This window comes from Lissotriton vulgaris, chromosome 1_1, assembly GCF_964263255.1.
Source record: "Lissotriton vulgaris chromosome 1_1, aLisVul1.2, whole genome shotgun sequence".
NCBI lineage: Eukaryota > Metazoa > Chordata > Amphibia > Caudata > Salamandridae > Lissotriton > Lissotriton vulgaris.
Genome location: NC_141685.1, coordinates 797,437,141 through 797,457,147, shown reverse-complemented (window position 1 = coordinate 797,457,147; position 20,007 = coordinate 797,437,141). Strand labels below are relative to the sequence as shown.

Below are 20,007 nucleotides of genomic sequence, written 5' to 3'. Positions count from 1 at the left end.
CAGATGATGTCCCTTCGCTGTCATCCCATGCCACGTGTAATGAGCACTGTGGGTCTTCTGTCTGTCATTGCCCCTACAACACCTTTGTGGTCAAGGTGCCGCGAGTGCTGAGGCAGCCAAGGAGCACCGGGGTTTGCTTTGATAAACCAACGATGTGTCCTAGGGGAGTGGGGCATGGATGGGGACCTGGGGGCCGCCTTTCCTTTTTCCAGTCACAGGGTAGAACCCAAAGATGGAAAAATCCTCAGTCTTCTTCCTTTCAATATCCAGGTAGAACAGGGAGAAAAAGTGCAATAAACGTCAGTGCAGGGAGAGAAAGAGCAACGATGTGCGCACAGGGAGAGAGTTGAGTAGTAAAGGGGAAGCGATGGATCATTGTGTCAATGGAGCCAGATTTTTCGATCACAGTATCAGTACGTCAGTAGAGGCAGATTATTTGATCGCGGTATCAGTGCAGAAATGGAACTCTGTAGATCAGTCACCAAAGGCATTTGCATCACATTGTTAGTGCACAGTGAGAACTGCCTCATAGTGTCAGTCTAGAAAGGTAAATGGATCATATTATCAGTGCAGGTGAAAACCGGATCATGTTATCAGGGCACATCTAGAGCTGGATCATGTTGCGATCTAAGAGCACAGAGAAAATCTGCCCTTGATATTATTGCACAAGCAGAATTGGATCATGCATGCTGTCAGTGCAGAAACATGAGCATGACCTCAATGAAGAGAGATGATCTGATCATGGTATAACTGAGCAGCGAGAACTGGCTTGGTCAGTATGCAAATGGAATCGGATCATGATGTCACTGCACAAAACCAATTTTGAAAGGATTAACTTACATATAATAATGAGAGGATGGGGGAGGATGTGGCCTAATGGCTGGAGAGGTCGAACTCGAAGAGGGGGAACCATGTTCGAATCTCGGCTGGGACGCTCAACATCCTGTGATTATGGACACATCACTTAATCTCCCTGTGCCTAACAAAAAATGAATGTGTCCGTCTGTAATGCAACTTATGGCTCATGCACAGCGGTCTCATATCTTTGTGTCGAGTGATTATGGACACATCACTTAATCTCCCTGTGCCTAACAAAAAATGAATGTGTCCGTCTGTAATGCAATTTATGGCTCATGCACAGCGGTCTCATATCTTCGTGTCGAGTGATTATGGACACATCACTTAATCTCCCTGTGCCTAACAAAAAATGAATGTGTCCGTCTGTAATGCAACTTATGGCTCATGCACAGCGGTCTCATATCTTCGTGTCGAGTGATTATGGACACATCACTTAATCTCCCAGTGCCTAACAAAAAATGAATGTGTCCGTCTGTAATGCAACTTATGGCTCATGCACAGCGGTCTCATATCTTCGTGTCGAGTGATTATGGACACATCACTTAATCTCCCAGTGCCTAACAAAAAATGAATGTGTCCGTCTGTAATGCAACTTATGGCTCATGCACAGCGGTCTCATATCTTCGTGTCGAGTTTGCGCTATAAAAAACAAACAAAAAATGTAGTCATGAGTAGTGATCATTTTATGACGTCACAACTGGGAGTCAAAGATGGAAAAATCCTCAGTCTTCTTCCTTTCAATATCCAGGTAGAACAGGGAGAAAAAGTGCAATAAACGTCAGTGCAGGGAGAGAAGAGCAATGATGTGCGCTCAGGGAGAGAGTTGAGTAGTAAAGGGGAAGCGATGGATCATTGTGTCAATGGAGCCAGATTTTTCGATCACAGTATCAGTACGTCAGTAGAGGCAGATTATTTGATTGCGGTATCAGTGCAGAAATGGAACTCTGTAGATCAGTCACCAAAGGCATTTGCATCACATTGTTAGTGCACAATGAGAACTGCCTCATAGTGTCAGTCTAGAAAGGTAAATGGATCATATTATCAGTGCAGGATGAAAACCGGATCATGTTATCAGGGCACATCTAGAGCTGGATCATGTTGCGATCTAAGAGCACAGAGAAAATCTGCCCATGATATTATTGCACAAGCAGAATGGGATCATGCATGCTGTCAGTACTGAAACATGAGCATGACCTCAATGAAGAGAGATGATCTGATCATGGTATAACTGAGCAGCGAGAACTGGCTTGGTCAGTATGCAAATGGAATCGGATCATGATGTCACTGCACAAAACCAATTTTGAAAGATTAACTTACATATAATAATGAGAGGATGGGGGAGGATGTGGCCTAATGGCTGGAGAGGTCGAACTCGAAGAGGGGGAACCATGTTCGAATCTCGGCTGGGACGCTCAACATCCTGTGATTATGGACACATCACTTAATCTCCCTGTGCCTAACAAAAAATGAATGTGTCCGTCTGTAATGCAACTTATGGCTCATGCACAGCGGTCTCATATTTTCGTGTCGAGTGATTATGGACACATCACTTAATCTCCCTGTGCCTAACAAAAAATGAATGTGTCCGTCTGTAATGCAACTTATGGCTCATGCACAGCGGTCTCATATCTTCGTGTCGAGTGATTATGGACACATCACTTAATCTCCCTGTGCCTAACAAAAAATGAATGTGTCCGTCTGTAATGCAACTTATGGCTCATGCACAGCGGTCTCATATCTTCGTGTCGAGTGATTATGGACACATCACTTAATCTCCCAGTGCCTAACAAAAAATGAATGTGTCCGTCTGTAATGCAACTTATGGCTCATGCACAGCGGTCTCATATCTTCGTGTCGAGTTTGCGCTATAAAAAACAAACAAAAAATGTAGTCATGAGTAGTGATCATTTTATGACGTCACAACTGGGAGTCGACATATTATGTTGGCATTGATTTGAGATGTAGACTGTGATGTCAGAGACGTTAATTAAAACATCACTGGAGGAAGCATAGACCTCTGTGATGTCAATGCTCCATCCAGAAGTCCTATTTTTTCATTGGTGGGGGGGGGGAAGGAGAAGGATGTCACCCATGACATCAGGGATAAGTTGGTTATTGCCAAGAGAAGGGTAGCTAGAACATCAACATCAGAGGTAAGCAGTAGATTCTGATTCCACCACGGAGGGACAGAGGCCATTGGTATTCCATAAGTGCATGGAAAATAATATATTAAGTGGAGAAGTGGAGTAAGGTCATTGAGAACACCTACAAATGATGAGATCACCACTCACCAAGAAATCATCATATCAAGACAATCAAAACTTGGAGGCAGAGTTTGTTATGATGTCTACAAAGGGAAGCTTGGAAAGTGAAGAAGAGCATAATTTCAGATGCCTGATGGGCTGTATCACTATTGCAATGGTGTATAATGTTAAAGTAGCTGGACTGTAGCCACACAATATCCTCAAATAACAAAGCAAAACACAGAGGGATTATTGTGAGTTCAAAGGTACTCTCCAGGGATAAACATATTAAACATAGAACTAGTCTCAATAATGCCACTCAAGTCTGTAAGTGAGCTGGACCTGCCTATGATGATCCCGCAGCCCAGAAGACTTCCCAACATATTTTCTGCCCAGCTAAAAACACCCTGCATAATGAGACTGAACTTGCCTTAAATCACACCATATGTCAGAAGTGAAACAGAAAGGGAGCTTTCAATTTGAACTCACTCCTTCTTCTAAGAGGGCAGCCTGCCTGGGAGACCACCTCCATTACCAACTCAAAGCCACGTATTCTAACATACCTCGATTTTCCCCTGAGACCAGTCTTGGAGAACTATGAGCAGAAATGAAAGGATATGCACTCTATCACACTAACTCTTTCACAAGGGAAACTTGGTCCCAAATGAGGGATCCCCACAGTCTCTTCATGGTGAAATCATACTACAAGCTTTTCTTTCAGTGGAATTACCCAGGAGTTGCTGGTAGATGCAAAAGATTTGGAGGGGCTGTGCAAGCTACCACTAAGCCATAGACAATTTTTGGCAACGTATACCGATCAGGGCCACTATATGAGCCAGCATTCTGGGAACTGGGTCGCCATATTGCCCCTTTGGGCAGGCATATGATCGAACCACTAATGGAGCTCGTGTCTTGACAGCATGGTTCACCCTAGCACCAGCAGTTGTTGACCACCTCTTTGAGAACCAGGATATGACAGACCTGCCTGCTCTTGCTGCCAGAAAGCCTCCTGGGTGGGAGATCTGGGCCGAACCCCCATGCAAGGAAGGAAGTTCAGGAAACCTGGAAAAGTGAGGAGCAAAGAGGAAATATGGGCTTCACAATGAGGAGATATATGACACGTCATGCGCCAAATGCGATGCCGGGATTTTCAAGAGGTTCAAGGAATTAGCAAAACCGAGTTTGATTTGATGAGGCTTTGAATCAGCACAAGCAAACAAGAAGACGGCGTATGAGTTCTTATGTGACACCCATTACAAGGCTGGACAAGGTAGGCCATCATCTAACTGCTTCTCAGGGATGGTAGCTGCTCACTCTCAGGGAGGAAGATCTCAGGGATAAAAGAATCATTAGTAATCTCAGTCTTGTAGATGAAGGCTTTGCAAGACCATGTGCAACCACCAGATCCTTCAGAGGTGGATGCAAGGAGACCAACAGTGTGTTGCCGCTCCACCGCACTCCATAGGCCCAGACATTTAGCATTCCTAGGTTTGGCTGCTTTCCGTGGTCTAATGTACCATAAACTTGCTGTGGGGCCTGAGTTCTAGAGTCAGCCAGGGCCCAGACGTGGTCCCCATTCTTAGGACTTCTCTTAGTTGTCTCTGCTTTGCCCATAGTCATTGTAATAGACAGCCAAGGACTGCTCCTCACAGGTCTTCTTGAGGTCCCGGCTGAGGTCGGCCCAGTTCAGCCCATGTGGTTTGATCTCGCTATAGCGGCAGGCCAGGTACTTGAGGGTGGTGCGCTGCAGTGTGATCTTGGGCTCCTGGAGAAGGCTACTGCACCAGCCGCTCAGAACATCCAGCTGAGAGAGGATAAGTGTGGCTTTCCTGCACATTAAGAGAGAGAGAGAAAGAAAGGAGTGAGTGAGGAAATGGAGAGGAGGAACGAGAAATGAGAGGGGACTGAGAAATAAGAGAAAACAGGGAAGATGAAAGAAAGAGGAAAAAAGACAGACATGGGAAGGTCTAGGGAAAAATGAAGAGAAAAAAGAGAGAAAACAAAAGCATGAAAGGAGAAAAAGAATCAAAGAAGAACGTTTACCTAAGAAAAAGAGGAAGTAAATAAACGGACTGGCAAGAACGAGTTCCAGGTCCAGGGAACTATCAGATAACTAGACAAACATTACACTAAGTATTGACATATGGTCCTGGACTCACAGGAAACGGATACTATTGCGACTTCACTGAAATGCTAAAACTCTTCAACTTTTTACTCAAGAGTAAGTCAAGGCATACTCATGGAAGATGACATTATTCTATGGACTGAGGTGTAAACATCACATAAATTAAACAATAAATTGTAAGTCCAGGCAATGATAAACGTTTTAAAAAGTACAATACTTTTTCTGTAGAAGCTGCAATAGTGTAGGCTAATGGTTATAGCATTTCAGTAAGTTACAGTTGTAAGCAAAGTAAGGACAGGGAAAATCTAACTCCATTGTGATGAAGAATTAAAATGCCAAATTACACATTTTGCATCCCTTTTGCATATCGCCATCTGTGTTCAACAGTCCTGACTAGTTTCGTAAAGATCTGTTTTGGGACCTACACATTAATTTCTCTATTGGGAAATCAGGTTCAGTTTCTTAAAAGCGTTTGATTTTGCATAAAGAAGAATGCCCTTTGTTTGAATGGATCCAGCTCTGACATTCTATTGCTGAAGTACACCGCTGGAAACACAACAACGCCGAATTAGCACAGAGCACTGAAGAAGACACCACCAGTGGCACTGAAAGTAAAACACACCGGGGTTCTGTTTGATTTAGAGCTCCCCTTTGTGCCAAAGGTCAAATCTAGTTATAAAGTCCACAAAGGTTTGATTGATTGTTTTTTCTACTTCAGATTAATCATTGTGTGGAAATCCCCTGAACAGTCATTTCATGTCGCCTAGATTGCTTTGAACATGTCTAATCAGATATGAAATATAACAATAAAATGTTAAGGCCTTTACAAGTTGAGCTTTCAAAATGGGGTCCTATGATGCAGACTTTGCTGCTTTCTGCACCAACATGTGTTTATTTGAATATTTACGAGGCCCTTTCCTCGTTTTCTTTAGGTAACCTGCTGAAATGTATTTTTAAAGGCACTGTCTTTATTGCTCACATTAAATGTTAAGTTCAATACAATTTGCACAACCTATAATTGAGGTCCATGCACCAATATGTGTTTCTGCAGGGATTATTAATTAAAAAGGAACTGGTAATCAAAGCTATAATATTTGGAAGCTAGCAGTTACATTTTGCCTAAATCTGATTCAGAGTAAAGTCAAGCTCACAATCCACTGACTCCTGATGGAGTAGAGAAACCAATTTAGGAATCTGTGTTTAATGTACGAAGCCTATGATTGCAATGGCCCAGACTACCTGCAGAGGCTGTCACTGCTTACTACAAACTCAGTCAGTCGCACAGATCTAGCAGCTCATGATCTAACCGTCTAGGCAAATTCAAACCCAGGTTTACAAAGCAGACACGTTTGAAATTCTCTGGATCCTCCTTTGAGGAAGTTCCCTAGCCATTGAGTTTCCAAGAGCAAAGACCAAAGTCAGTTCTTCTAAAGGAGGTTTTTCCTTAAGCCCTGATGGGGCTAGGAGCATCTCCACACCCACAAGAGTAAAGATCCCACCAGACCTTAAAGATCACCCCTTATAAATTAAGGGATTGAAATAGGACTGCAAAGAAATACAGTACAGTCATGTGCATGCCCGCCAGAGCGTAAATCACTTCTTACTGCACAATCAAAATGTGGTGGACCCCACGCTGTCTGCATTGGCCCTAAATGAATGTAGTGGTTTTAGGTGTTGAGATACCGGGAGGCCACAGTCTCTGATTCTGCCCAGTATCCCTGCAACTAAATCTGACAATTACCAGACCTGTCCACAGAATGGGAAATAATGATACTGACCCGGGAATACCGGATCCTTTCACCATGTAGTTTTCCTCAATTCTGAGAACAATCTCTTAGACATTTTCCACCTGCTCAGATCAGGCAGATGATATCAGCGGGAGGGTTGTGGGGGTAAGGAAATGGAGGTAAAGGTGGGACGTCAGGGCAAGCTGGGGCAGGGCTAAGGGGAAGGTTGTCTGCCCCCCATGTTGTGGAGCTCCCCATTACCAAGACACCGACTCCTTTCCTAGCTCTTTATTATTAGCATCACTCAGTGGGGTAGTTGGGGGGGGAGGGTTCTCTACCAGTGCCTCTGAAAACCCTGAATAATATTGAGATATTTCCTGACTGCATTACTGATCCTAAGACATGAGCCTAATCGCCTTTGGTGAGGTGTATCAACAATAATTCACCCAAGGAATTCTCTTCCTTAGCAATACAGACTCCACCCTAGAGGCATAAACCTTCTATAAGTGAGCACCGATGGCATCAATCCAAGTGTCAGCGATCCTCACAACTTTTGTGCTTGAGCATCTTTGCTGTCTCTCACATCCACTTCAATATTCCTCTTCTTGTGCCTCCTGGTTAGCACTCCTTGATGCAGGGAAACTCACACTGCCAATCTTGTGTAAAGAGGGCAGATTTCTCTACAGCCTCCTCCCGAGTATAATATTCCTTGAGGTAGGGACCATTAAACTTGGACTAACACTGCCAACCTTTTGGAAAGAGGACAACCTACACTAGAGCCTCCTCTCTGGTATGGCACTCTTTGAGATGGGGATCCTCCAGCGCAGAGTAGCACTGCAAACCTTCTGGAAAGAAAGCAACTTTTACTACAACCCCCTCTCTGGCAAAGTACTCCTTGAGGCAGGGACCATCAATCTTGGATTACCACTGCCAACCTTCTGGTAGGAGGGCAACTTTCACTACAGCCTCCTCTCTGGTGTAGCACTCAGTGAAGTAGGACCATCACACTTGGGCTACCACTGCTAACCTTCTGGAAAGAAAGCCACTTATACTACAGTTCCCTCTCTGGCACAATACTCCTTGAGGCAGGGACCATCTATCTTGGATTACCACTGCCAACCTTCTGGAAAGAGGGCAACTTTCACTACAGCCTTGTCGCTTGCGTAGCACTCCATGAGGCAGGACTACCACTGCTAACCTTCTGGTAAGAGAGCCACTTTTACTACAGGTCCCTCTCTGGCACAGAGCTGCTTGAGGCGGGTACCATCACACTTGGACTACCACTGCTAACCGTCTGGACAGACTGCAACTTTCACTACAGACTCCTCTCTGGGGACTGAGTGAATGACCACTGATTGAATGAGGAGAAGAGAACCCTGTATAGCGGTCAGGAAAGCAAGAGTCAGCTATGCCCTGCATTGGGCCATGCTGAACAGACAGGTTTACAGGGAGATTACTTTCAAAATATGCATAAGGAGTGGTTTAAGAAAGGGAAGCAAGGGGTCAGAGTTTGGAAGACAGGTTACTTTGCCACAAGTGTGACAGATATCCTGTCCGCCTTACTCCTAGTGCCATTGGATGTAGTAAACTTGCCATACCATAGAAGGGATACCTGTCAAATGTGCCGAACTCTGAACCAGCAATCAGTTTTTTTAAAAGTGCCATGACAACTTGGGGAGCTGCACAGTGAGAGACATTGGTTTGTGAAGACCAGACAAGTTTAATGCAACTCCACTGTCCTACAACAACTGGAGAAGTCCTCGGTAGCAGAAAAGCAAGTTTTTTCTTTTTAGTTGTGCATGCATTTCCTTGCCTGTTTCTCATCAAACATTTACTTGGAACACTACTGAAGATACACCACAGAAGCTGATTTTTCAGTTGTGTAAACACTTGAACTCCATCCTCAAGCACTATATTTTGTCCTTTACCTATCCAAAACATGAACTGCAGTGTGCATAATAAATAAATAGATGTTCTACTCTTGCCCATCATTTTCATTGGTGGCTGAGGAATAAACTTCATCCAAGGTCCCAGTTACTCAAATAACTATCAACATTAAAGCAGAGCTGAGGGGGCACGGATACCAAATGAGCAAGAAATGTAATCTCGGTCCTCCCTCTCTGTACCCCACACCCTCTGTACTTGTGTACCACTTATTCAGCTTACCTATCAGGACACTCATACACTTTCATTTACCTTCTTTGTATGTTCCAGTCACACCATCTGTAGCTTCATCACTGATCTGTGTTCCTCTATGGATACCCCAACCTCCTGTACTGGTGCATTATTGTATCGTATCCCTCTCTGAGCACAAATGCCCTCTGTACCTGTACATCACAGTTACACCCTATGTACCTGTGCATCTCTGATTCATGTCCCTATGTGCGCTTTCAAATCTTCTGTATCTGTGCATCTCTGACTTATGGCCCTCTGTGTACTTTCACACACTTTGTATCTGTGCATCAATGATATCACCAAAGGGACATCCCCTTTACTATGCATGACTGATGTCACTCTTAGGTACTGTCACCTCTTTCATACCTGTGTCTCCCTATTGTCACTCCCAGCATTATGGATCTTCCCAAATTGCCTTCCAGTGCCTCACTGACACCTCTCTCCACCCATCACCATCAGTGTCAACCCATGTTACCAGCAGGCATCGCAGCAGCAGTACCTGGGACCCAGCTCGTCTTCGCAGCGCCAGGTGAACTCCCCAAAGCTCTCGTAGTGCTGATTGTAGTGGTAGAGCACGCGGTGAAGGCTGGGTGATCCCAGGTCCAGGAGTGTGTTGTAGGCAGTCTGTTGCTCCTTTCCACTTGTGTACCCGTTGAACAGGTTGTAGATCTTGTCTGCAATTTCTAGATGGAGGTAAAAAAGGGATTGCAAAGAGGATAATAGAGGGCATAAGAAAGGGGGTAGCACAGACATGGTTTAGGCACTAGCCCATGGAATTAAACATATTCTTGCAATCTAACAACACTTAGGGGCCAGATGTATAAAATCAGGTGTTTACAATATCCTAATAGCAAATTTTAGTGATTCGCGATTAGGAAATCGCAAACTGCGATGTTCAACAGTGTGTTTGACACAGTTAGCGATTCACAGTGGGTCGTAAATGGACCTGCCTCATCAATATTTACGAGGCAGGTAGCAATTTGTGACCCATTGTGAATGGCTACAATCACAGGGATGGTGGCCTGCTGGGGTCAGCAGACCACCATGCCTGTGTTTGCTTTTTAAATAAATAAATCATTTTTTTATGTTATGCAGCCTGAATTGCTTAATGGAATACAGGATGCATTTCAAAAATAAAAATGAAAAGCTACCTTTATATTGTTTAAGAGTAGGCATTGGTCCATGGGACCACTGCCTGCTCTGTAAAAATGTTGGCACCCACATTCACAAGGGGAAGGGGGACCCCTTCCTGTTTGGTAATGGGTTACCACCAACTTGAAGTTGGTGGTAACTGCACATGTTTTGAGACCGCATTTTCAGTCACAAACCATTCCTACATACCAGTGCAACTCCCTATTAGGAAGGCATGCCCTTAACATGCCCCTTCCTAATAGCAACTTGCAAACCCTATTTTGGTTACCGACTTGCAAAATAGGGCTGGTACAAGCCAAAAAGCATTTTTATTGGTTGCAAACGACCTGATGTGCTGCTGGCGAGCTGTAAAATGCTTCGTATATCTGGCCCTAGATCTCATCTAGCCTATATATTCCCTAACCACCCATTTGCATGAACTCATATACCCTCAATAATGATCACACCTAACTCCTAGTAATTGAATCTACTGCAAAGAAACTGGAGTAAACACATAGAAAGGGTTCCTTGCGAGAACAAGACTAATAGCCATAATGAACAATAACCAATAACCACTAAATTAACCACTAGCATTTGGCCCAGAGTAATGAGCTACACACTGCAGGGCACTTCAAACCCCTGTCAGGGTTGTGAAGTGCTATATAAATGCAGTTACTATACAATATGTTACAGCATCAATTTCAGCGCTGTTATTGTGTACCTTCTCAGTGACACAGTATGATGAACACTGAGTGCTGACATAGACCTTTTTCTATAACTTAGAAACCACCATCTTAAAGCAAGCACTACTAAGTGGAAGAAATTATAAAAAAAGATAAACAAAGAAAAGTATAGTATCAGATGAAAATTGACTACCCAAAAAGTTATAGAAATGGAAATAAAACCGGAATCCTACTACCAACTTCCTATTTGTGTACCATTTTCACTCTCCGTGGCCTTTCACTTGCTATTTGTGTACCATTTTCACTCTACATGGCCTTTGGAGTAGTAAGAAAGAGGGTTATTTACAACAAAATGTCGGAGTGTGTTGTTACGCCAAAATTGGTAACACTGCACTAAGAAATTTTTAAAACACAGGGATGTGCTGTATTTGCAAAAATAAAGCGTATCCCTGTGTTTCCCCTAGGGCTGGTGCTTATAAAGCTGCCTGCCGGCAGGAGAGGCGCCCTTGCACCATGTTGCAAGGGTCCCTGCGCTGCATGGACGGTTGTTTATGTGCAGGAAGGGACACCTTCCTGCACACAAACAATATTGAAAGGCGATTTGCTAGTTTTTTGTGTGTATCACATGGAAAGAGCAAAAATATAAGAGGAAATATTATTATTTTCTCCTTGTATCGCCAGTCTGAGACCAGGTATTTTGGTGCTGCCCTAGCCTTGTAAATATGGGTCAGTGTCAAAAAGCAATAGGTGTTTTGGTGGAATGCCCACTGCAACACCCATTGTATGCTCCTTTCACGCTAAGTGAAGCGTGAAAAGGGGCCTTTTTTACAAGATGATGTTAAGTGGCTTAACAGCGCTTTGTAGATAAGGAGAAGGGGATATCGTTAACAAATGTTGTTAAAAGTGATGCTCTGGAAGCAATATCCCCTTGTAAATATGCCCCAAAGTACGAAATTTTGTATTTGATCGAATACTGATGAGTTGGTCAGATTTTCGGTCAAAGCGGAGTATACAAGTGAATCTTTTTTTAATATAAGTTCTTGCAAATCGGGTAAACACTTCATAAAAACACTCTCATAAATGGGTATTCCTGTATTTATTTTACTCTTAATTTGTATTGTTATATTGTAATGTTGTGTGTTTTTGTCTTATTTTGTGTAATTTGTATTGTTAGGTGTTGGCTGGATAGATTTCTGGCATTTGAGTACAACATTAAATGATTCCATATAAATACAAATATATGTTGTGAAAGGACAGTATTTAAGCTAGAAAATGTCCAATTATTGGTACAGTACAGGAGGAAGGAAAGGAAGAAACAAAGCAAAGAAGAAACAAAGGGAAAGAAAGTGGAAAGATGGTTCATAGGTAGCTAGATTTCCTTGGATCATTATGCACCTCCTCAGCATCTCCCCATAAGATATACTATATCTAACATCCTTTCAATCTTACACTATGAAAAGGGAACTACAGAATTGGTGAAAATCAAGGCACTTTGCAGCCTTGCCACCAGGGGTATGATGTGCTGCACAGCTGCTGCAATACAATCAATATCAGACCTTGAACACCACTACAGACGTGGAAAAGTCAAGTGTGGGATAAATGGAAGCATGAAGTAACTTACATCTGGTCCTGCATCCCACCGTATAATAATAATAATAATAATAATAATAATAATAATAATAATGATACGGCCATTTATAGAGTTCAAAACAGCTACCTCCCAAAGGAGGTGTCCCACCGTATTGCTATGTGGAACCAGAGGTGACTGTGAAAGAGTTTGATTTTAGTGCAATACACCACATCAGTTGAGCTCCAAAAACCTCCAGGTACTGATCACAGCAGGTCAGGCTCTCCACGCAGCAAAAGCAGGCCCATGCGGCAGAAACAGAATCAAGCCAGCTGACCAAAAGCAGCAAAGAGAGATTGTGGTTACGGTTCATGATAGACTGCAATCAAGAGCATTCATGCATGACACAGGACTCAACAACTTCTTGAACTGCCAAGGAAAATGAATGGTAGGTGGAAGGAAACAACATCCTCTGTGTATGTCCATAAACACTGGATCGGCTGAGAGTCCAGAAAAGGAAGCTAATAAGAGGGGGGAACTGATAGAGCGCATATAGCACTCTAATTGTAGGAGTGCACAATACTCATAGTTAAACGCACCCACATTTATTTTCAATATCATTATGTATTATGTTTTAAATGCATTTACTCTATATGTTAACCAAGACATGTAATGTGCACGGTACACAGAATTCGCATGTAATAGAAGACACCATTATTTCTATATGCACCTGTGTAGGAAGACATTATATTCATATTGATATAATCGTATGTCTTAAAGTTGCCTGCAGTCTAGGCCTCAAGCTGCAGGTTGTTTATAGTTTCACTTCCTCAGCTACTGAAGAATTTAATTGAATGTATCTTTGTTTGTGCTAGAACTGTATGCTTTCCTCCCATTGTAGGTAGAAATAATTTATACTCATTATTTTAGTTTAAGGAGATAGCTGGAATGCACAGCACATGGAAGACGGCGATTGTAAAACCCCTACAAAAAAAGCCGTTACATGATCCATCTGTCCTAACCAACCTGAGACCCATTTCACAACTTCCCGCCTTATGTAAATGTGCTGAAACCTTGGTCAATAAGCAACTCTCAACATTCTTAGAGAACAATAACATATTACATCCAAATCAGGCAGGTTTTAGAGCTCTACTGAATCAGCACTTTTGTCAACAACAGAAACCATAAGAGCGGCACTAGATCAGGGGAAGAAGGCAGTCCTAATTCTCCTTTATTTATCTGCAGCATTCAACACGGTGTCCCATGCCATCTTATTACATCGCCTGGTTGAGGCAGGCATAGAGGGCACCGTGTTGAAATGGTTTAAAAATGTTCTACTACACAGAAAACAGATAATCAGACTGGGCCATTTTTACTCAGAGGAACAGGAGATCAGTTCGGGGGTGCCTCAGGGCTCCAGTCTAAGCCCTACCTTGTTCAATCTGTATATGGCACCCCTGATCAATCTTATTGCCTCCCATAATGTAAGCACAGTTGCATACGCAGACGATACCCAACTGGTCCTGGTTCTAGATGAGGACACAGAAAGGGCCGAACAGGTATTGAAAGACTGCTTAACCGCGACTTTTAAATGGATGCATAATAATCATCTGAAATGCAACTCCGCCAAGACAGAGATCCTGCCTTTCGGAAAAAACAACATCTTTTCCCCACACACCTGTTGGCCTTCAGATGCGGAAGCCCCCCCTAATACCATCAGTGCAACAAGAAACCTAGGAATAAAATTTGACGATATGCTATCCTTTAAACAGCAATCTAAAGAAGTGGCTGCCATCTGTTTTAACATAATCAAAAGCCTTCGCAAATTTTTTGACTACCTGCCTTTGTTTGCCCGTGGCACAGTAGCAATTGCTCTCATAACATCGAGAATTGACTACCGTAACAGTCTGTATGCAGGGGTGGCAAAATCTACCCTACATAAATTACAGATGGTCCAAAATGCGGCGGCTCGGCTGGTTTTGAGATGGCCTAGAAAGTCATCTGCATCAGCCGCCTTGAACATGTTGCACTGGCTCCCCATCCAGAAACGTATACTATTCAAGATCCTCCTGATTACTTTCAGAGGCTTCCATAAGCGTGGCCCAAAATATCTGTCCAATAAATTTCACAGATACCATCCGAATAGAGAACTCAGGTCAGCTACGGCCAATTTAATGTCCATCCCCAAGTTTAGACTGGCCACCAAAGGAGGAAAATCATTGGCAGTCCTAGGCGCTAAAGCCTGGAATATTCTTCCGGCTCACCTAAGAGCATCTCCATCAGAAAAAACTTTAAAAAAAATAATAAAAACCTGGATCTATGGACTGTCTGAATCAAAATGCAAAACCCTTGTCTACATGACATCTAAAGCTCAGTTAAAACCTCCTAACATTCTATTCGGTAATGAAGTCAATAGGGCCAAGATGCTCCTTGGAGTGTGCGTGCGCTATATAAAAAACCCCAAACATCAAACATGTCTTTGAACAGTCTGAGAAGCGAGAAGGGAGGATATCGTCTGTGCCTGGCCTATCTACACTCCAAGGTCAAAAGAAGTGACGAAGATTTAAATAAAGAAGTAATGGAAAATCACCGAAACCCTGAAAAGTGAAATAATATGCATTGTGGAGGGGGCTGAATTTATTCCTTTTGTATTATGCGCAGGGACAGAAAAATCGGATTTCTAGATTTTCAGAGGAGAAGGAGCATTTTAAGAGCGAGCTCCATAGCTTTCAACTATTTTGACCCATTTGTCGTGAATACTTCTAAAGAAGTCTACACGTGCTGACAACTTTGAGAACTAAGATAGGGGAATCCACCAGAACCATCATTCATGAGAGTAGTGTAGGGAAAGATATTTCATGCTTTCTTTCCTAATGAAAAGGGATTTGGACTCCACCTCCATCTTGAGTTGTGTACTAATCTTGGAGTTTATAGTTTTGTGTCTCTCTTGCTGAATCAATTATATGTGCAGATTTGGCTCTGTATTGATTTTCCTGTACCTGTATTCGCTGATTTTGCGGTGTGTATATATAAAAATATTTTTGGGCCTTACAATAAAAATTCATACTTGGAATTAGGAGTCTGTGGTCTTTACAGCGTGACAACATTGGAAGTATAATATTGATATGTTTCTTCCCCTCAACAACTTTTAGCAGGCAAATAAAAGAACATCAGAGCTGAACGTGGGTAGCAAGAAAAGACCCAAAGTTGGCTCAATCATCTACATAAACAAAAGAACATTAAAAAAAAACAAATTTAGATAGGAAGGAAAAGGAACCTAGGCAGAGTTTGTGGGCATGAGAATTTAGGATTGGTGTCAGAGCAAAGGATGGTTTATGCTTTTTCCGAGAGTGTTGGAAAGTGATATTGCATGAGTGGGCAGTTGGTGCCAGATGTTGAGGGGGCATAGCAAAAGACTTAATAAAATATTTTTTAATTTCGTTGTCAGACTGCATACATTTGTGGCTTAGTTGTGCCCACAGACAAAGACATATCCAGCTAGAACATCCAGATTGTGGATAGCCTCACAAAGGATGCAGAGTGGCTGGAACTTGAGCCATGCTGGGAAGAAGGGGTGGTCAGTGAATATCCTTGAGCTTGGAGTGACAGAATCATAATTGTGTTGGCCGATGATAAGATGTGTGGCAACCTGGAGGACATTCTTCAGGGGGATTTTCCGGAATCTTAGAAGTCTTGGTAGAGTGATGTCTCCCTCAGTGCCTGAGAAGATAAGAACCTGCAATCTAGAGAGGAAGGCGTGAGTGAGGTGGAAGGGTTTTGTCCTTTAAATGAGTCTTAGCTGGTACCAAGTCTTCTGGGCTTTGTCTATCCCATGCTCGATGTATGACAACAGTAGTGTGGCTCACTGGTTAGAGGCGGCAGACCCGAGAGCAGAGGACGGCCCGGGACCAGGGTTCGATTCCCGGCGCGGCAGGTTTCTGGACCAGGGTCAGCGGACTCGATAATTCTCTTGCCTCGGTGCCCACTCTGATCAGCGGTCACACTCGGCAACTCTGGGCATTAGCTTGCCTCATCTTCACTAACGGCCCCCCAGACCGCCGGGGATGCCTGGTCGCACCCTGGAGATACCCATTAAGGGACCATCTCTCAGGGAAGCCAGGAAGGGTTTCGCAGCGGTCGAAGCGCCAGGACGCCTACGGGTAGCAGTGCGCTATATAAATGCCAACACATTTACATTTACATATATCAACAGAAAGCATTGTAGAAGCTGGGATGTGGTAATATGGAGAAAAAAGATGGTCCAGTCGTCTGCATGTAAGTAAGCCACTCCTCGATTTGGAATAAGATTTCGACAATGATTAGGAATATATTTTTACTATGCTCAGGTTACTTTAAAATAAATCTGTGACATCTATAAATGAATAAGTTCTTGATCAGTATGTTAAGTGTTCTGTTGACATCTTAAGGTATATCTGAGTATCATCAGACATCCAAAATTAATTGAGAATCTCTTGCTGCTTTAAAGATGTGCTACTCTTTCCTGAAACAGTTTGGGGAACATGAAGAACATCTACAATAATCTACAGAGTCACTGATGACCATGATGATACCAATGAGGAAAGAGGTGTTTTAAAAGGGGCCGATCTTTTGTATTGGGCCCTAATGTAGATACCAAACAAAACACACTAAAACAACCCTGTACAGGAAACACTATGGGGCATATTTACAAGCCCCTTGCGCCACTTTTGCGTCATTTTTAACATGGGAAAGGTGACGCAAAAGTGGCGCAAGGGGCTTGTAAATCTGCCCCTATGTCTGGTTGTTGTCTTTTTACATTGAGTTTTCTCCTAAAAATTAGCTGCCTTTCTGTAATAAGTAGGGTGATGCGAAGATAGGAGGATTTCCTTCGACATACTTTGGAAAGTTTACTTTCATAAAATTAAAAATCAAGGAAATAAAAATACAGCAAAATTCCAATTTTGCTAGAGAATTCTCCTGCAAGAAACAACCTTTTGGAGGAAAGTTAGCAGATAAATATGGTGAAGATGACAATCATCACTATCTCTAGTGAATCTATGACAAAATATCGACTACAAAAATATCTACCTACCAAAATATCGCAACAAAAATATCGATTACATTAATATCGAGATCCTATCTCTAACAAGGTAAGTACAAAAATATCGAAAAAATAATATCGATGTCAAAAATATCGTTTTTTTAAAAATATTGTTTTTTTATTAAAAACATTGAATATTAAAAAAATAATACTTATAAATGTAATAAACATAGTTAAAAATATATGATAATATTTACAATTATTAAATAATGTAATAAAAACTAATAATAATAAAGATATAATACATAGTATATACTTCATTAATAATACCTCTACTAAATTATTTTAATAACTTATAAATAAATGAAAATATAATAAATTACAAATAAATTTATATACATCAAATAATAATATAAATAACAATTATTAAAAATGTAAAACAAATAAAAAAATTAAATACATTTTGGATAGCATACGGGTAAAAATTACTATTCCCACTCCAGAGAGTGCAACAGTAGGGAAAATGTTGGATAGCGTAGGGGTAACAATTACTATTCCAACTCCAGGGAGTGCAACAGTAGGGAAAGTGTTGGATAGCGTAGGGGTAATAATTACTATTCCCACTCCAGAGAGTGCAACAGTAGGGAAAGTGTTGGATAGCGTAGGGGTAAAAATTATAATTCCAACTCCAGAGAGTGCAACAGTAGGGAAAGTGTTGGATAGCGTAGGGGTAACAATTACTATTCCCACTCCAGAGAGTGCAACAGTAGGGAAAGTGTTGGATAGCGTAGCGGTAACAATTACTATTCCAACTCCAGGGAGTGCAACAGAAGGGAAAGTGTTGGATAGGATAGGGGTAACAATTACTATTCCCACTCCAGAGAGTGCAACAGTAGGGAAAGTGTTGGATAGCGTAGAGGTAAAAATTACTATTCCAACTCCAGAGAGTGCAACAGTAGGGAAAGTGTTGGATAGCGTAGGGGTAACAATTACTATTCCCACTTCAGAGAGTGCAACAGTAGGGAAAGTGTTGGATAGCGTAGGGGTAAAAATAACATACTTCTAAATAAATGTATTTTTTTAAATAATAAAAAACTTAACTATTAAATAAATATAAACCATTTACAAATACCAATACATAATTATTAAAAACATGATTAGCAAAATATATTTAACAAAAAAATTAACAAAAAATACCATTTAATAATATTTAATTACCAATTAATAATTAATTAACAATTATATAATTAACAAAACAATTAATTAAAAAACATTTTTACATAATTACATTTAAATTACTTCCCACCCTATTCCCCTATGAACCCACAACCCACTACAGAACATAATTATCAATTAATCAATTAATTACAATAAATTACCAATTAATTAAAAATAAATATCAATTAATTAAAATTAATTTATAATTTCTACAAATTGATCATTAATTTAACATAATTAAATTACTTCCCACCCCTTTCCCCTATAAGCCCACAACCGCTACAGAACATAATTATCAATTAATCTATTAATTATAAATAATTACCAATTAATTAAAAATAATGACCAATTAATAAAATTCGTTTAGAATTCCTACTAATTCATAATTAATGTAACATGATTAAATTACTTCCCACCCTATTCCCCTATAAACCCACAACCCACTACAGAACATAACTATCAATTAAACAATTAATTAAAATTCATTTCCAATTAATTAAAAATAATTACCAATTAATTAAAATTCATTTATAATTCCTACTAATTAATAATTAATTTAACATAATTAAATTACTTCCCGCCCTATTCCCCTATAAACCCACAACCCGCTACAGTACTAAAATACAAAATTACATAAAAATAAATTAAAAACATAATAACTACATATTGATATACACAAAAATAATTAAAAAATCGATATTAGTAACATCGAAATTATTAACATCGATATTACTAACATCGATATTTAACACTTCGATATTACTAATATCGATATTAAATCTATCGATATTACTAACCTTCTATATTATGTCCCTTCGATATTTAAACTTCGATATTATTGTATATCGATATTTAAAAATCGATATTTTGTCTGCATACCAATTTATATGTCTCTTCATTGTAGTGAAAATACACTCTTCATAGGGCAAAGGGGGAAGCATTTCTTTATACGAAAAAAGAAAAGCATGTCTATGCCTTTGCATCAACTAACAGTCATGAAACCATATTAACTGAGCAAAAGTAATCTTAGTAGATCTCATATTCTGAACACTCTCGGTGGCACACAACAACCCAACACTCACATCCCTTCATCCACAGATCCTGGCACTTCTCTCACAGCTCTTACCCTGGGACTTGACATCATCCACCACGGGACAGGGGGTCTTCACTGTCACCTCACTTGCCCGGGAGCGCCGGCCGGTGTTGTCCACACCATATAGCGTGAACCTGTAAGAGACAAATCAAAGAATGTTACACAGA

The 20,007-nt window shown here is 41.2% G+C and overlaps 1 protein-coding gene across 3 annotated transcripts in view; it reads right to left on the bottom strand.

The window, feature by feature from the left end:
• Positions 1-864: 864 nt before the first annotated feature.
• Positions 865-20,007, bottom strand: part of ASTN1 (astrotactin 1) — a 666,610-nt gene continuing 647,467 nt past the window's right edge. For all 3 annotated transcript variants that reach the window (XM_086956551.1, XM_086956560.1, XM_086956570.1), the window contains 3 exons: positions 19,874-19,974; positions 9,628-9,811; positions 865-4,930 (listed from right to left, as the gene is read on the bottom strand). In XM_086956551.1, the coding sequence (XP_086812677.1) occupies positions 4,693-4,930; positions 9,628-9,811; positions 19,874-19,974 (523 nt within the window). In that variant the 3' untranslated portion in view covers positions 865-4,692. The remainder of the gene's footprint in view (positions 4,931-9,627; positions 9,812-19,873; positions 19,975-20,007) is intronic.